Genomic DNA, 12,406 nt, shown 5'->3' on the forward strand with positions numbered 1-12,406 from the left:
ATCCTCCCCCCTCAACCTTTCTAGTAGGATTACAAGCGAACGCCATCACATGTGGCTTCCATTTCCTCCTCCTCTTCCTTCTCCTCTTCTTCTTCTTCTTCTTTTTTTTTTTTTTTTTTTTTGAGACAGAGTCTTACTCTGCAGCCCAGGCTGGAGTACAGTGGTGCGATCTCGGCTCACTGCAACCTCCACCTCCCAGGCTCAAGTGATCCTACCGCATCAGCCTCCTGAGTAGATGGGATTACAGACATGTACCACCATGCTCGGGCTTTGTCACGTTGGCCAGGCTGGTCTCAAACTCCTAACCTCAGGCGATTTGCCTGCCTCGTCCTCCCAAACTGCAAGGTGCCTGGCCCTATTTCTTTTGTATTGAAAAATATTTTATCAGCCATCTTGGTGACTCATGTCTATGATCCCAGCTACACACCTCCTATTAGGTATATTACTTGAGGCCAGGAGTTCAAGACCTGTCTGGGCAACATAGTGAGACCTGTCAAAGAAAGAAAAAAAGAAAGGAAAAGAGAAAGAGAGAGAGAGAGAGTGAGAGAGAGTGATAGAGGGAGGGAGGGAGGGAAGGAAGGAAGGGGGAAGGGAAAAGAGAGAAAAAAGAGGGAGAGAGAGGGAGGGAGGGAGAGACAGAGAAAAAGAAAAAGGAAAGAAAGAAAGGAGAAGAAAGAAAGAGAAAGAAAAAGAAAAAAGAATGAAAGAAAAAAGAAGGAAGGAAAGTAGAGAAAAAAAGAGGGAGAGAGGGAGGGAGAGATAGAGAAGAAGAAAGAAAGAAAGAAGGAAAGAAAGAAAAAAGAAAGAAAAAGAAGAAAAAGGAAGGAAGAAAGAGAGAAAGAAAGAAAAAAGAAAGAAAGGAATTCGCTGAGCACGGTGGTGCACACCTGTAGTCTGAGCTACTTGGGAGGATAAGGCAGGAAGATCAATTGAGCCCAGGAGTTGGAGGCTGCAGTGGACAACGGAGCAAGACCCTGTCTTTAAAAAAAAAATAAACAAAAATAAGAAAATAAGAAAAAAATCCTCTTTTCCAAATAATGCATTTTTAGTTGTGGTTCTATGATCTTGTGTTCCTTCTCAGTTTTTATTTCTGAAATGATTCTAATTTTTTCCTCAGTTCTATTATCTAAGTTCTCAGTTTTCCTAATTCCAATTTAGGTTATTCTTTCAAGTCTTTAACATTATTTATTTATTAATTATTGAGATAGGGTCTTGTTATGTTGCCCAGGCTGGTCTTGAACTTCTGGGCTCAGGCGATCCTCCTGTTTCAGACTCCCAAGTAGCTGGGATTATAGCCATGCACCACTGCAGCACACATCTTGTATCAATTTTTTTCATGTCTCTTAGCTCTTTTTGACACAGCAGATTGCATTTTTTAACTGTTTAGGGGCCACAACTTTGTAGTATGTTTTCATTGTCCCCAGGAGAACTGGTCACTGCATTTCACCGAGGACAAGTCATGAAGTCAGCTGAGGTGGCTGCAGCCTTTCACGGGCGATGGTCACCAAGCCAGCCAGGAGGACTGGAAGTAGGGCCTGGGTGCTTGCTATGAGACAAGCAAGGACTTCCTGGAGGCAGGAGTGCCCTCCCCTCTGCAGAATATTTGACCCTTAACAGGGACAGAGGCCCCTGTTGACCCCACATCTACTTGGTGTCCTGCGTGCCCCTCACACTCCACACACCCAAAGCTGATGCATTTTGTTTGCCCTCCAGCCTGCATTCCCCGCTCGCTGAGCTGATAGCACCGCCCCCATCACAGCATCCAAGCCGGAAATCTGGAAGTTTTCTCTAGGATCCTTTCTCTCTTTTCACACATTCCAGTCGGCCACCACATTCTGCTGATTTTCCATGATCAACATTTCCCAAACTTAACTCTGCCTCCCATCCCACAGCCCTTACCCCATTCATACCTCCCCTCGTGGCCAGACTGCCAGGGTAGGATTCAGCAGAGCCTCCCCTGCCTCAACCTGGCCCCTCCAATCCGGTTCCTAATTATGGGCGGAGGATTTCCAGACTCCGTCTGCTGCCAATCAAGACCATTCAGGGCCTGGTCCAACCTGTTCACTCAGGCCCATCTCCCACTTCTCGTCTCAGGCTTTATGTTTAAGCCATCTTGAAGTGGCTGGTTCCCCTGCATACCTCATAGTCTTATTAATTTTTCCAAGATTTTTCACTGTCTTCCTTCTTCATTGTCAAGAACTGTCGGGAATCTGGGGTTTTACCCACTTGCAGGCTAGCAAGGCAGCCTGTGCAGTCTCATAGGTGCTGGCAGATATGAGACTCCAGTGTCAAAGACAAAGGACTCTATGACTCACGGCGCAGCAGGGTGCACGAGCCTTATGTTTGTTTTGACGACTCCTACCTGTCAGGTCCCCTGAGCGTTACAGAGGTGAACCGGGTGGATGCTGAGCACACAGTGGGTCTGTGTCACGGCTCAGAAATCTCAAGCTTGGGAAACTCAATCATTTAGAGAAGGTGGCCAGCACTCCTGCCCACGTTTTGCCCTGGAAGGAGACATTATTCTCCAAAGTGAGAAGCATGATTTTATCATCCTCGTCAGGAGAAAAAAATCTGCTGTCTTCCCAGGAGGGAGAAACTATCTGGATCTTCCGAGATACTCAAGTAATCTTAAAAACACAGTCTGGAATAAAAGCTGCCAATGACTTTTCACTATACACGCAGAAATGCAAGTGACCCATGGAAAATTGTCTTCAAATAGTCTAGAAGGGGTTCTTCGGTTCCCGTCTGCTCTGGCCAACCTCTTATCTTCCAAGACCTAGTGCAGACACCCGTCTCCAGGATGCCCTCTTTCCTTGCTCCAGGCTGGTTACACGCCTCCATTCTGCAGGACCCGTAAAGTGCTGTGCCTTCTGCTGGTCCCGCTGAACTGAAAGTAGCCCCGTTGCTCAGCAACCCCCAGATTTGAGTCCTGTACTCACTCTAGACCATAAAATCCCTTCACACAGATTTGGAAAAGATGTCCCTGCCTCTGAGTGGACATGGGCCCAAAGGCAGGGTGTAGACCCTGACTTCAGCTCCACTTGCCCCTCAGCCGTGCAGCTTTGGCAGTGAAACCCTCCGTGCCCATATGTGCTAGCCTTGAATTGATTTACCATTTCAAGAGGATCTGCGACTTCCCCCGCCTGCCCCCACCCAGGAACTCGGAGGATCCCTGCAACTAGCCTGGAAGGTTAGGATATAATATGCGTTCTCATTTTAAGAATGGGGAAACCGAGGCACAAAGCCGTTAAGGACGTGCACAGGGCTTGCAGCTGGCCTGGAGTCCAGGTCTTCTGGCTCTAGTTCCGTTTTTTCCACTGTATTGCTGAGTAGGTTTTCTGACCCTGAAGTCAAACATCGCAGTTTCCTGCTGGCTTAGGGCTGCGTGGACTGCAAAGATGAGGTTCCTGTACAGCTTTCCTGGAAGCCAGCATTTCCCAGCAAACTGGGGAGGAGAAAAACCGCCACTGGGAGGTGGCACTTTTCTCTCCAAAGCCCTGCTCCACGTGACCTTCCTGTGACGGTAGGGCCTGCTGCCAGCCACAGCTGCTCCCTCTCCTCCACCTGATGATCCCTCTTAGCGGGAGGCGTCTGAGTCCTGGATCCCGGCCAGCTGAGCGGGTTCCTGGTAACCAGGCTCACAAACGTGTGCCCGGCTTTGCAGACACGGCCTCGGGCCTGCTGAGTGGGGCGGGCAGGCTCATCTGTGAGTGTATGTGGGGTGAGGGAAGGGGTGTCTACCCTGCACCCAGGGGACCCCCCCACTGCTTCTCTGGCTGTCCCCTGCCCCTGGGTTTGTTTCTCTCTACCCACCTCACCTGTGGGTCTGGACCCTGACAGAAGAAACTTGCTTATTCCTGGGGAGAAGGCAATACACCCCATTAAGGGGTTGTGGGCCATCCCAGGCCAGGCCTCTTCGGTGTCAGTTTGGGACATTTCATGGCAGGCAGGACATTGTGCCCAGCCATCATGGGAGGGCCAAGGGGATGGGGAGGCACAGGGCCAGGCATGCCTGGTCTCTCTGTGAAAACCCTGGGTGGCTTCTCCCAGCACTGCTGGCCCAGTCCCACCCACAGGCTGTGCAGTGTAAAAGCACAGGAAGGAGGGAGCCAGCCGGCCATGGGGAGAGCGACAAATGCCAGGGAGGAGACACAGACAGACCCTGCCACACATCACGGCCTGTGGCCAGGTCACCCTTGGACACACACAAGCCCAGCTGTGGACTCCTCAGCCCTTGCTTGGGGCTGCGGAGATGTCTGGGCTCATCAGTTGCATCCTGGGCCCGGCAGTCAGATTACAAAGGCCACTGCCTCAGGCAGGGTCCCCAAGAACTGGGGTTTGACAGCCAAGGCTTGTCCGACTTTGGTTTTCTTCAGATATATCACTTGGGATGCGGCATGAGGGCAGGATAGAGAGCTGCAGGTTTAGGGTCAGACTCATTTTGCTGGCATGAACTGGGCAGGACAAGTCACCCCCTGCTATAGACTAAATAGTGTCCCTCCAAAAATGTGTATGTTGCAGCCCTAATCCCCAGCACCCCAGGGCATGCGTGTGTGTGTGTGTGACTGCCCTGAGGCTAATGCTGGGGTCCACCTGTCAGGAGAGGCCAGGGAGCCCTTGTAAGCCCCAGAGAGCAGGAGAGGGGTTACCTGGAGCACTTTCCACCTGGATGCCTCTGCCCCCAGGGAGCTGTGACTGAGAAGATGGGAAGGTGACTGCGTTTGGAGACAGAGCCTTTGAAGAGATGATGAAAGTTAGGCCGGGCATGGTGGCTCATGCCCATAACCCCAGCACTTTGGGAGGCCGAGGCAATGGATCACAAGGTCAGCAGTCCAAGACCAGCCCGGCCGACATGGCGAAACTCCGTCTCTACTAAAAGCATAAAAATCAGCTGGGCATGGTGCTGGGCACCTATAATCCCAGCTACTCAGGAGGCTGAGGCAGGAGAATTGCTTGAACCTGGGAGGCAAAGGTTACAGTGAGCCGAGATCATGCCACTGCACTCCAGCCTGGCAACAGAGCGAGACTCTGTCTCAGGAAAAAATAAAATGAAACAAAAAAAGAATAAATAAATAAATAAAGTTAAATAAGGCCATTCAGGTGGGCCCTAATCTGATACAACTGATGTCCTTATAAGAAGAGACACCAGGGATGTGTGACCAGGGAGGAGACTGAGTGAGGGAGCTGAGAGAAGGTGGCCTCTGCCAGCTCAGGAGGGAGCTCTCAGGAGAAACCAACCCTGCGACACCTTGGTCTTGAACTTCCAGTCTTCAGAACTGTGAGAAAATGAGTGTCTGTTAAGCTCCCCATTCTGTGGCACTTTGCTATGGCAACCCTAACAGACCAATACATCTTTCTTTGGGCCTTTATGGCTTCATCCATAAATACCTCCCTCCAAGAGGCTGTTTCGTGGATTAAATAAAATGAAGCAGGGGAATCACTAACCAGTGCCAGGTACTCCTGAAGCTCACATTATGTTGTCTCCTGGCTTTGAGTCAGGCCCCCCAATTTTCCCAGTCACAGCTCCCTGGGGGCAGAGGCATCCAGACGGCAAGTGCTCCAGGTAACCCCTCTCCTGCTCTCTGGGGGCTCACGAGGGCTCGCTGGCCTCTCCTGACAGGTGGATGCCAGCATTGGCCTCAGAACGGAGGGCCTGGCCCACACGTGCAAACACACATTCACACACACGCAGGCACACATACACATGTTCTTACAGCGGCTCCCTCAGTCCAGGCCACTGGCAAGCTCTGTCCCCTTCCTGGGAAGCAGGCATCAGAACCCAGAGCAGGGCAGGTGCCCAGTTACCCTCTGAACCCCAGCTCCACCCCAAGCCTGGGCCATACCTGGCCCACAGGGTGGCTGGGGAAACAGAATCCCCTAACCTTTCCCACCAGGCTTATGAGCCTGAAGATGGGTTTTGAAGAATGTATGGGCATCTGTCAGCACCTGTGAGAGTGCACGGGCCTAGCGAGTGGCAGGGTGCTGATGGCCTGAGAGCTGGGGCATGAGGCTGTGTTGCCTAGGCCAGCCCAGGACCAACGGGAGCTTGGAAGCAGAGGAAGAGAATGGTGTCTGCACTGGCGGGGACTGGGGTGAGGGTGGTGGGGGCAATCTGGGATCATGGCTGGGTGCCCTCGCCGTCTGGGTATTTGCCTTTTACTCAACATCGGTGACACCAACCTCCAGGACCAGGCTGCATCTGGGAGTACCCCTTGCAGCTCCCATCGTGCTGGCCCAGGTCCAGTCTAACAGGTGTTTGTTGACTGGATGAGTGAGCTGGTTGGTGCCCAGGAATTTAACTCAGCCCACTCCAGTTGCCATTCCCTGGATGCCCAGCTCAGGACCACTCAGGCTGGGGCTCTGCATGAGTTCTGTGCAGGTTCCCAGGGCCTAGCAAAGCGCTGACATGTGGAAAGCACTCATGAATACCTATTTCCAATCAATGCTGAGGACAGACACAAATGGTGCAAATCTGGTGGCAAAAACAGAGGCCTCAGCCGGGCGTGGTGCTGCACGCCTGTAATCCCAGCACTTTGGGAGGCCAAGGCGGCCGGGTCACTTGCGGTCAGGAGTTTGAGACCAGCTTAGCCAATATGGCAAAACCCTGTCTCTACTAAAAATACAAAATTAGCCAGGGGTGGTGGCAGGTGCCTGTAATCCCAGTTACTCAAGAAGCTGAGGCACAAGAATTGCTTCAACTCAGGAGGCAGAAGTTGCACAGTGAGCTGAGAGCACAGTGAGTACTCCAGCTTGGGTGATAGAGCAAGACGCTGGAAAAAAAATGTATTTTTAGTAGAGACAGGAACCTGGGCGCAGTGGCTCAAGCCTGTAATCCCAGCGCTTTGGGAGGCTGAGGCGGGCGGATCACGAGGTCAGGAGATTGAGACCATCCCGGTTAACACAGTGAAACCCTGTCTCTACTGAAAATACAAAAAATTAGCCAGGCGTGGTGGCGGGCGCCTGTAGTCCCAGCTACTCGGGAGGCTGAGGCAGGAGAATGGCATGAACCCGGGAGGCGGAGCTTGCAATGAGCAAGATCGCGCCACTGCACTCCAGCCTGGGTTACAGAGCGAGACTCCGTCTAAAAACAAAACAAAACAAAACAAGAAAGCAGAGGCATCGGTAGATAGTTAAAATTTGATGGTCTCTCTTGTGAGACAGACAAGTCCAAGTCCAGAGGGCTGTGGGAGCATGGTTGGGCCAGACAGACCATGGGAGGACTGTCTGGCCCAACCTGGAAAATTAGGAAAGGCTTCCTACCAGCCTGGCCAACATGGTGAAACCCTGTCTCTACAAAAAATACCAAAAATTAGCCAGGTGTGGGTGGCACCTACCTGTAGTCCCAGCTACTTGGGGGGCTGAGGTGGGAGGACCTCCTGAGCCCAGGAGGTTGAGGCTGCAGTGAGCTCTGATCACACCACTGTACTCCCACCAGGGCAGCAGAATGAGACGAGACCCCATCTCAAAAAAAAAAAAAAAAAAAAAAAGGCTTCCTGGAGGAGGATGTATAGGAGTTGACCAGACAAAGACTACAGGGAATGGCATCTCTGGGAGAGGTGACAGAAGGTTCTGATCCTAAGCTGGGAATGATGGGAACCAAGGATGGTGGGAGGCTGAGGGGCAGACAGGGCCCAGGGTCCCAAGGGCTGAGGGTGGCTAAGAGTATGCCACAGGTTCTGGCAGAGGACAGGATCCCCATGGCAAAGAGAGGGTCTTCTGAAGCCACCTGGGAAGGAGGTGAGGCTATGAATGCAGGGCTGGCTGTGCAGAGCTCCAGACCCTTCAGAAAAGGAGATGTCATTTTCAAAAGGGATTTTTATTAAATTCTCCCCACACGATGGCTCCTGCAATCTGCCACAGCTCTGGGGCGTGTCCTGTAGGGAAAGGCCCTGTTTTCCCTGAGGCGGGGCTGGGCTTGTCCATGGGTCCATGGAGCTGGCCCTGCTTGGCGCCCCGGCGTGTGTCTGGCTGCTTCTTGCGGGGCACAGACCTGCGGGGTCTGGGGGCACTGGGAGCTAAGGACAGGCTCTGGTGCAGGGGTGGAGGCCTGTCTCTTAACCCACACCCTGAGGTGCTCCTGAGATGCTGGGTCCACCCTGAGGGGCGCGGGGAGCAGCTGTGGCCAGTGCCCCTTCCTTGGCCAGTCCTGGGGAAACTAAGCTCGGGCCCGTCTTTGCAAAGACCGAGGATAGGGTGGGTGTGGGGGACTCATGGGGAATGGCCTAAGGAGCTGCGTGTGAAGAGGACGCGGGTTTGTTGGCTGCAGCGGCCTGGAGCGCCTCTCTCCTCTCTGAGTCTCAGTTTCCCTTTCTGTCTCATGAAGAACATGGCCTCTCAGTGTCTCAGTGCTCTATGACTTGCCCTCAGGAAGTGGTCTTGGCCGCGCGTCATGTTATTTTCACAACTGTCCTGCGACGTTGGCCTGGGCACGTCATGGAATGGCCCATGTCCCTGTGCTGCGTGGACATCGCTGTCGGGAATGCGCAGCCAGAGGCAGAGCCAGATGTGCGCCTGGGGGTGAGGGAAGGCGCCCCGGGAGGGACTCACAGGAAGTTGGGCTCCCGCACCACCAGGCAGGGTGGGCTCCCGCCGCCGCCGCCACCGTCCAGGGGCCGGTAGACAAAATGGAAGTCGCGCTTGGGCTCGCTGCGCAGCAGGTAGCCCTTGATGCGGTGCGGCAGCGCGTCGTCCGCCAGCTGGAAGCAGCGCCCGTCCACCAGCACGAACAGCCGGTGCGCCTGCGGCCGAGCCACTGCGAACTTCTCCGCGCACTGCGCGCACAGCGCCTGGGCTGGGGTGTCCGCCCGCGACGCCAGCGTCCGCGCCTGCTGCTCGGGCTCCAGGTACGACACGCAGATGAAGTCCTGCGGAGACACGCGGGGCCTGCGGTCACGGCGGGGCCCTGTGTCCCCAGGTGCCCTCTGTCGGCCCAGGCCCCTCCCTGGATGGATAGTGGGTGGTGGGCGCCGAACGGGCTGTGAGTCCGGCACCTGCGCCTTTCCGGTCTCTGCCGCGAGCCTGCAGAGGCTTCCCTGCCTGGCTTCCCAGCTGGGCCGACCGTTCTGGGAGATGAATGAAGAGGCGACTCGGAGTCCCTGCAACAAGGAGCCAGCGCGCCCCCTGGCTGCTGGTCCACAGGCTCCCCACCATGCATTCACTCATTCATTCCCTCCCCCACTCCAGGTGAGTTCCCTGCACCGCAGGCTCAATGCTGGGCACGGAGGGCAGCACAGACAAGAAGGGAGACGCGAGCCCGCCCGGGCATCCCACAGTGCGGGGGGGGTGCAGCACAGTCCAGCCTCGTAGGGCTGCAGGAGCCTGGGGCTCTGAGGAGCTGCGTGGGGTAGGGCTTGGTAAAGCGGGAGGGGACCGGGTGAAGGAGGCTGGGCGCAGTCGGGTGGGGAAGGCCCGGCATGAGCAGGGCAGGCAGGCGGAGGCGACGCCTGCGGGCTGGGGCTGGGCACTCACAGCACGAGCAGGGCGCCCACCCGCCGTCCTCCACCCCTAGGGACCCAGCCCCACACCTGCCGGGCTTTGAATCCGCTCCCACTGCCTGTGTGGCCTTGGTTCCTCGAGCCTCGGCTGTAAAGTGGGGATAGCGCCCGCCTACCAGAAATGGGTGAGCAGGCGCTGGAAGCTCCAGCCCGGAGTGGCCTCGCCTTCCCCGGGGCTCAGGGCCGCAGGCAGGGACGCTGCGCGCGGGGCTGTCCCCTTGTGGCCGGCTTGGGAACAGCAGGCTTTCACGGGAAGCAGCTGAGGATCCAGGCACCGCGGAGACCGTGATGGCCACTGGTGGCTAGGGCTTAGGCGGGGCCGGGCTCCTGTCAAGAGCTTCACGGGGACCACCCATTTCTTCCAGGAGGGGAAAAGCCCCGCCCACTCCCTCCGTCTTAGTGGCTGCCTTAGGGCTCCTTGTCCTCCATTAGGCCTCCCAGGGCACTATCCACCTGCTGGTGACTGTCCGGCTCTGGGCTTCCCTCCCCAGGGAAGGGTGCCCACCCCTCAAGGCATGGGGTACAGAGGAGGCACTGGGAGGGGGCAGAGGGTAGTGCCCTCCCCAGATCCCAGATGTGGTGCTGAGGATCCCCCCTTAAGCTTCGGTCTCCCCAACAGTGGGTGGTCCGTTGACTCAGCATCAGGAACCCCTAAGGTGGAAGCAGGAAGTACGGGATGCCTGGGCCAGGCTTGGACCAAGAACGTCCGTGTCCCTACAGTCCGTGGGAGGCCGGGGTGTTGGGAGGGGATGGGAACAGAGGTGTGCTGGAGCTGGCTCACACCCACCGGGGAGAGCCGACCGCACACATTTCTTTCCAGCTCCACATTCAGTGATGCCAAGTTGAAGTTGGCCATGGAGGGCTCACACCATGGAAACGGACAGAAACTAAAATCAGAGCTTTTGTTTTCTCCCCAGAGAGTCAGGTATTAAATTGATTAGCCATTGGGCAGGAAAACTGAGTCCCAGAGTGGGGCAGGGATTGCTGAGGGTCACACAGCAAGTTAGTACAGGGCCAGGGCCAGAACTCAAGCCTCCTGCCTCCCAGGCCTGGGCTCTGCTTATTGTAGATGTACCATCTTGAAAGCCAGGAGTGGGGCTCAGGACTGGTGTGCTCTGGGTGTCAGGGGAGTGAGTCTGCATAGCTGCTCCCAGCTCTGAATGTGCCTGGCTCACTGGTCCAACTCTCTCCTTTTTTTAGACACCCAGTTCCGCTCTGTCCCAGGCCTTGGGCTTGGGCCCCTGAGGCATGTGAACCATGGGCTGTGCCCTCCCAGAGGTGACAGCTTTATATGCAGAGGATGATAGGATGTGATATGCACTGTAAAGGGGGAGACCGCAGGAAGCCCAGAGGAGGGCACCCCACCCAGCCTGTGGGAAACGGGGTGTGTGTGTGTGTGTGTGTGTGTGTGTGTGTGTATCAGGGAAGGCTTATCGGAAGAGGGGCTGTTGGAGAAATAGAGTCGTTTTAAAGGATGGGCAGTGACAGCCAGTGAAGAAGGGGAGATTGACCAGCGAGGGCAGAGGCTGAGCAGCCAGTGAACTGGGCTGGGCATGTTTGGGGAACTGGGGGCAGCTGGATTTGATACAGCCGGGGGGTGGGTGGGGTGATGGACTTGGGGAGGGGCAGGACTGGTTTGAATACTGAGTCTGTATAGAGAGAGATATGGGGAGGGGTGGGTCACTGGGTTGGTGGGGGTTACGCAGACCCTTGACAGCTGCTGCATGTGTCCAGGGACTAAGGGACAAGGCTGCAGATCAGCCTGTGGGCTCCTTAAAGGCAGGGACTGAGATGACAAGTCCCCATCTCCAGCCCCTGCAGGGTGCTGGGTTGTAGGAGGCCCTAAGGACTTATGGGTTGTCTCATTCCTCCCACACCCTTCCTGCTTGCCCAGCGAGAACACGGATGCCTGCTGATACGTTTCTAGACGCACCCAAGTCCTGGACACACACTGGCAGCAGGGGCTGGGGGCCCTTCCTCTGGTGTGGGGAGTCTCACTGCTCCCCTAAGGCAGGGCTGGGCGGCTGGAGCAGCCAGGCGATGTCACGGCTCCTTAGGCCGCAGGGATGGTGTCTGGGACATGGTCCCATCGGGCCCCTCCCACTGTCAGTCCCAGGCCTCACCTGCACGGAGGAGCGGGAGGCCCGGGCCTTGTTGAGCGTACGCCGGCGCTCCCAGCGATGGATGGAGTCCTGCACCTCCACGCTTAGCTGCCGGGTCACCGTGATCTTGTCGTAGTTCTTGATGTGCTCCAGGGCCCCGTAGGTGGTGGTCAGATAGTAGGAACCTGCGTGGACAAGGGTGTGGAACCTGAGCTAGGATGGCCTCCACCCACCAGAGGCAAGGAGGTTGGCCTGCCCCGCCCACCTCCTCCAAGCCCCGCCCACCACCACTGCCTGGGTCACCTGCTTCAACGGCTGAGCTCAACTGCACGCCCACCCTCCAGTCTCAGAAAGTTTCCTAGAGTCCAGCCCTGAGCTGTCTGGGCCCTGCTCAAAATTTTTCATTGGCTCCTCTTTGGGACAAAACTCTTGCTTATTTAAAAAATGATTTTTAAAACATTAACAAATTTAAAGGATACACAAGAAACAGAAACAGAATGCTTTCTGTGTGGGGAAAGGGGTGGTCAGGAGACAGGGTGGGCAGGAGACTTCTCACTGTGTGTATATCACATATAGTTGGTCTGTGAGTTACGATGCTTCCATTTATGATTTTTTGACTTCATGATGGTGTGAAAGCAATATACATTCAGTAGAAACCATGCTTCCAGGGCCCATACAACCATCCTGTTTTTTACTTTCAGTACAGTATTCAATACGTTACATGAGATATTCAACACTTTATTATAAAATACGCTTTGTGTGAGGTTTTTTTTTTTTTTTTTTTTTTTTTTTTTTTTTTTTTTTTTTTTT

General features: G+C 55.1%; 1 protein-coding gene across 3 annotated transcripts in view; it reads right to left on the reverse strand.

Moving 5' to 3' along the window:
* Positions 1–7,797: 7,797 nt before the first annotated feature.
* Positions 7,798–12,406, reverse strand: part of RIN3 (Ras and Rab interactor 3) — a 185,471-nt gene continuing 180,862 nt past the window's right edge. For 2 of the 3 annotated variants that reach the window (XM_023205504.3, XM_023205506.3), the window contains 3 exons: positions 11,618–11,781; positions 8,991–9,062; positions 7,798–8,864 (listed from right to left, as the gene is read on the reverse strand). In XM_023205504.3, coding sequence (XP_023061272.2) covers positions 8,544–8,864; positions 8,991–9,062; positions 11,618–11,781 — 557 coding nt within the window. In that variant the 3' untranslated portion in view covers positions 7,798–8,543. The remainder of the gene's footprint in view (positions 8,865–8,990; positions 9,063–11,617; positions 11,782–12,406) is intronic. The other variant, XM_023205505.2, reaches the window with a different exon arrangement.

The sequence above is a fragment of the Piliocolobus tephrosceles genome, chromosome 6 (assembly GCF_002776525.5).
Source record: "Piliocolobus tephrosceles isolate RC106 chromosome 6, ASM277652v3, whole genome shotgun sequence".
NCBI classification, from domain to species: Eukaryota; Metazoa; Chordata; class Mammalia; order Primates; family Cercopithecidae; genus Piliocolobus; species Piliocolobus tephrosceles.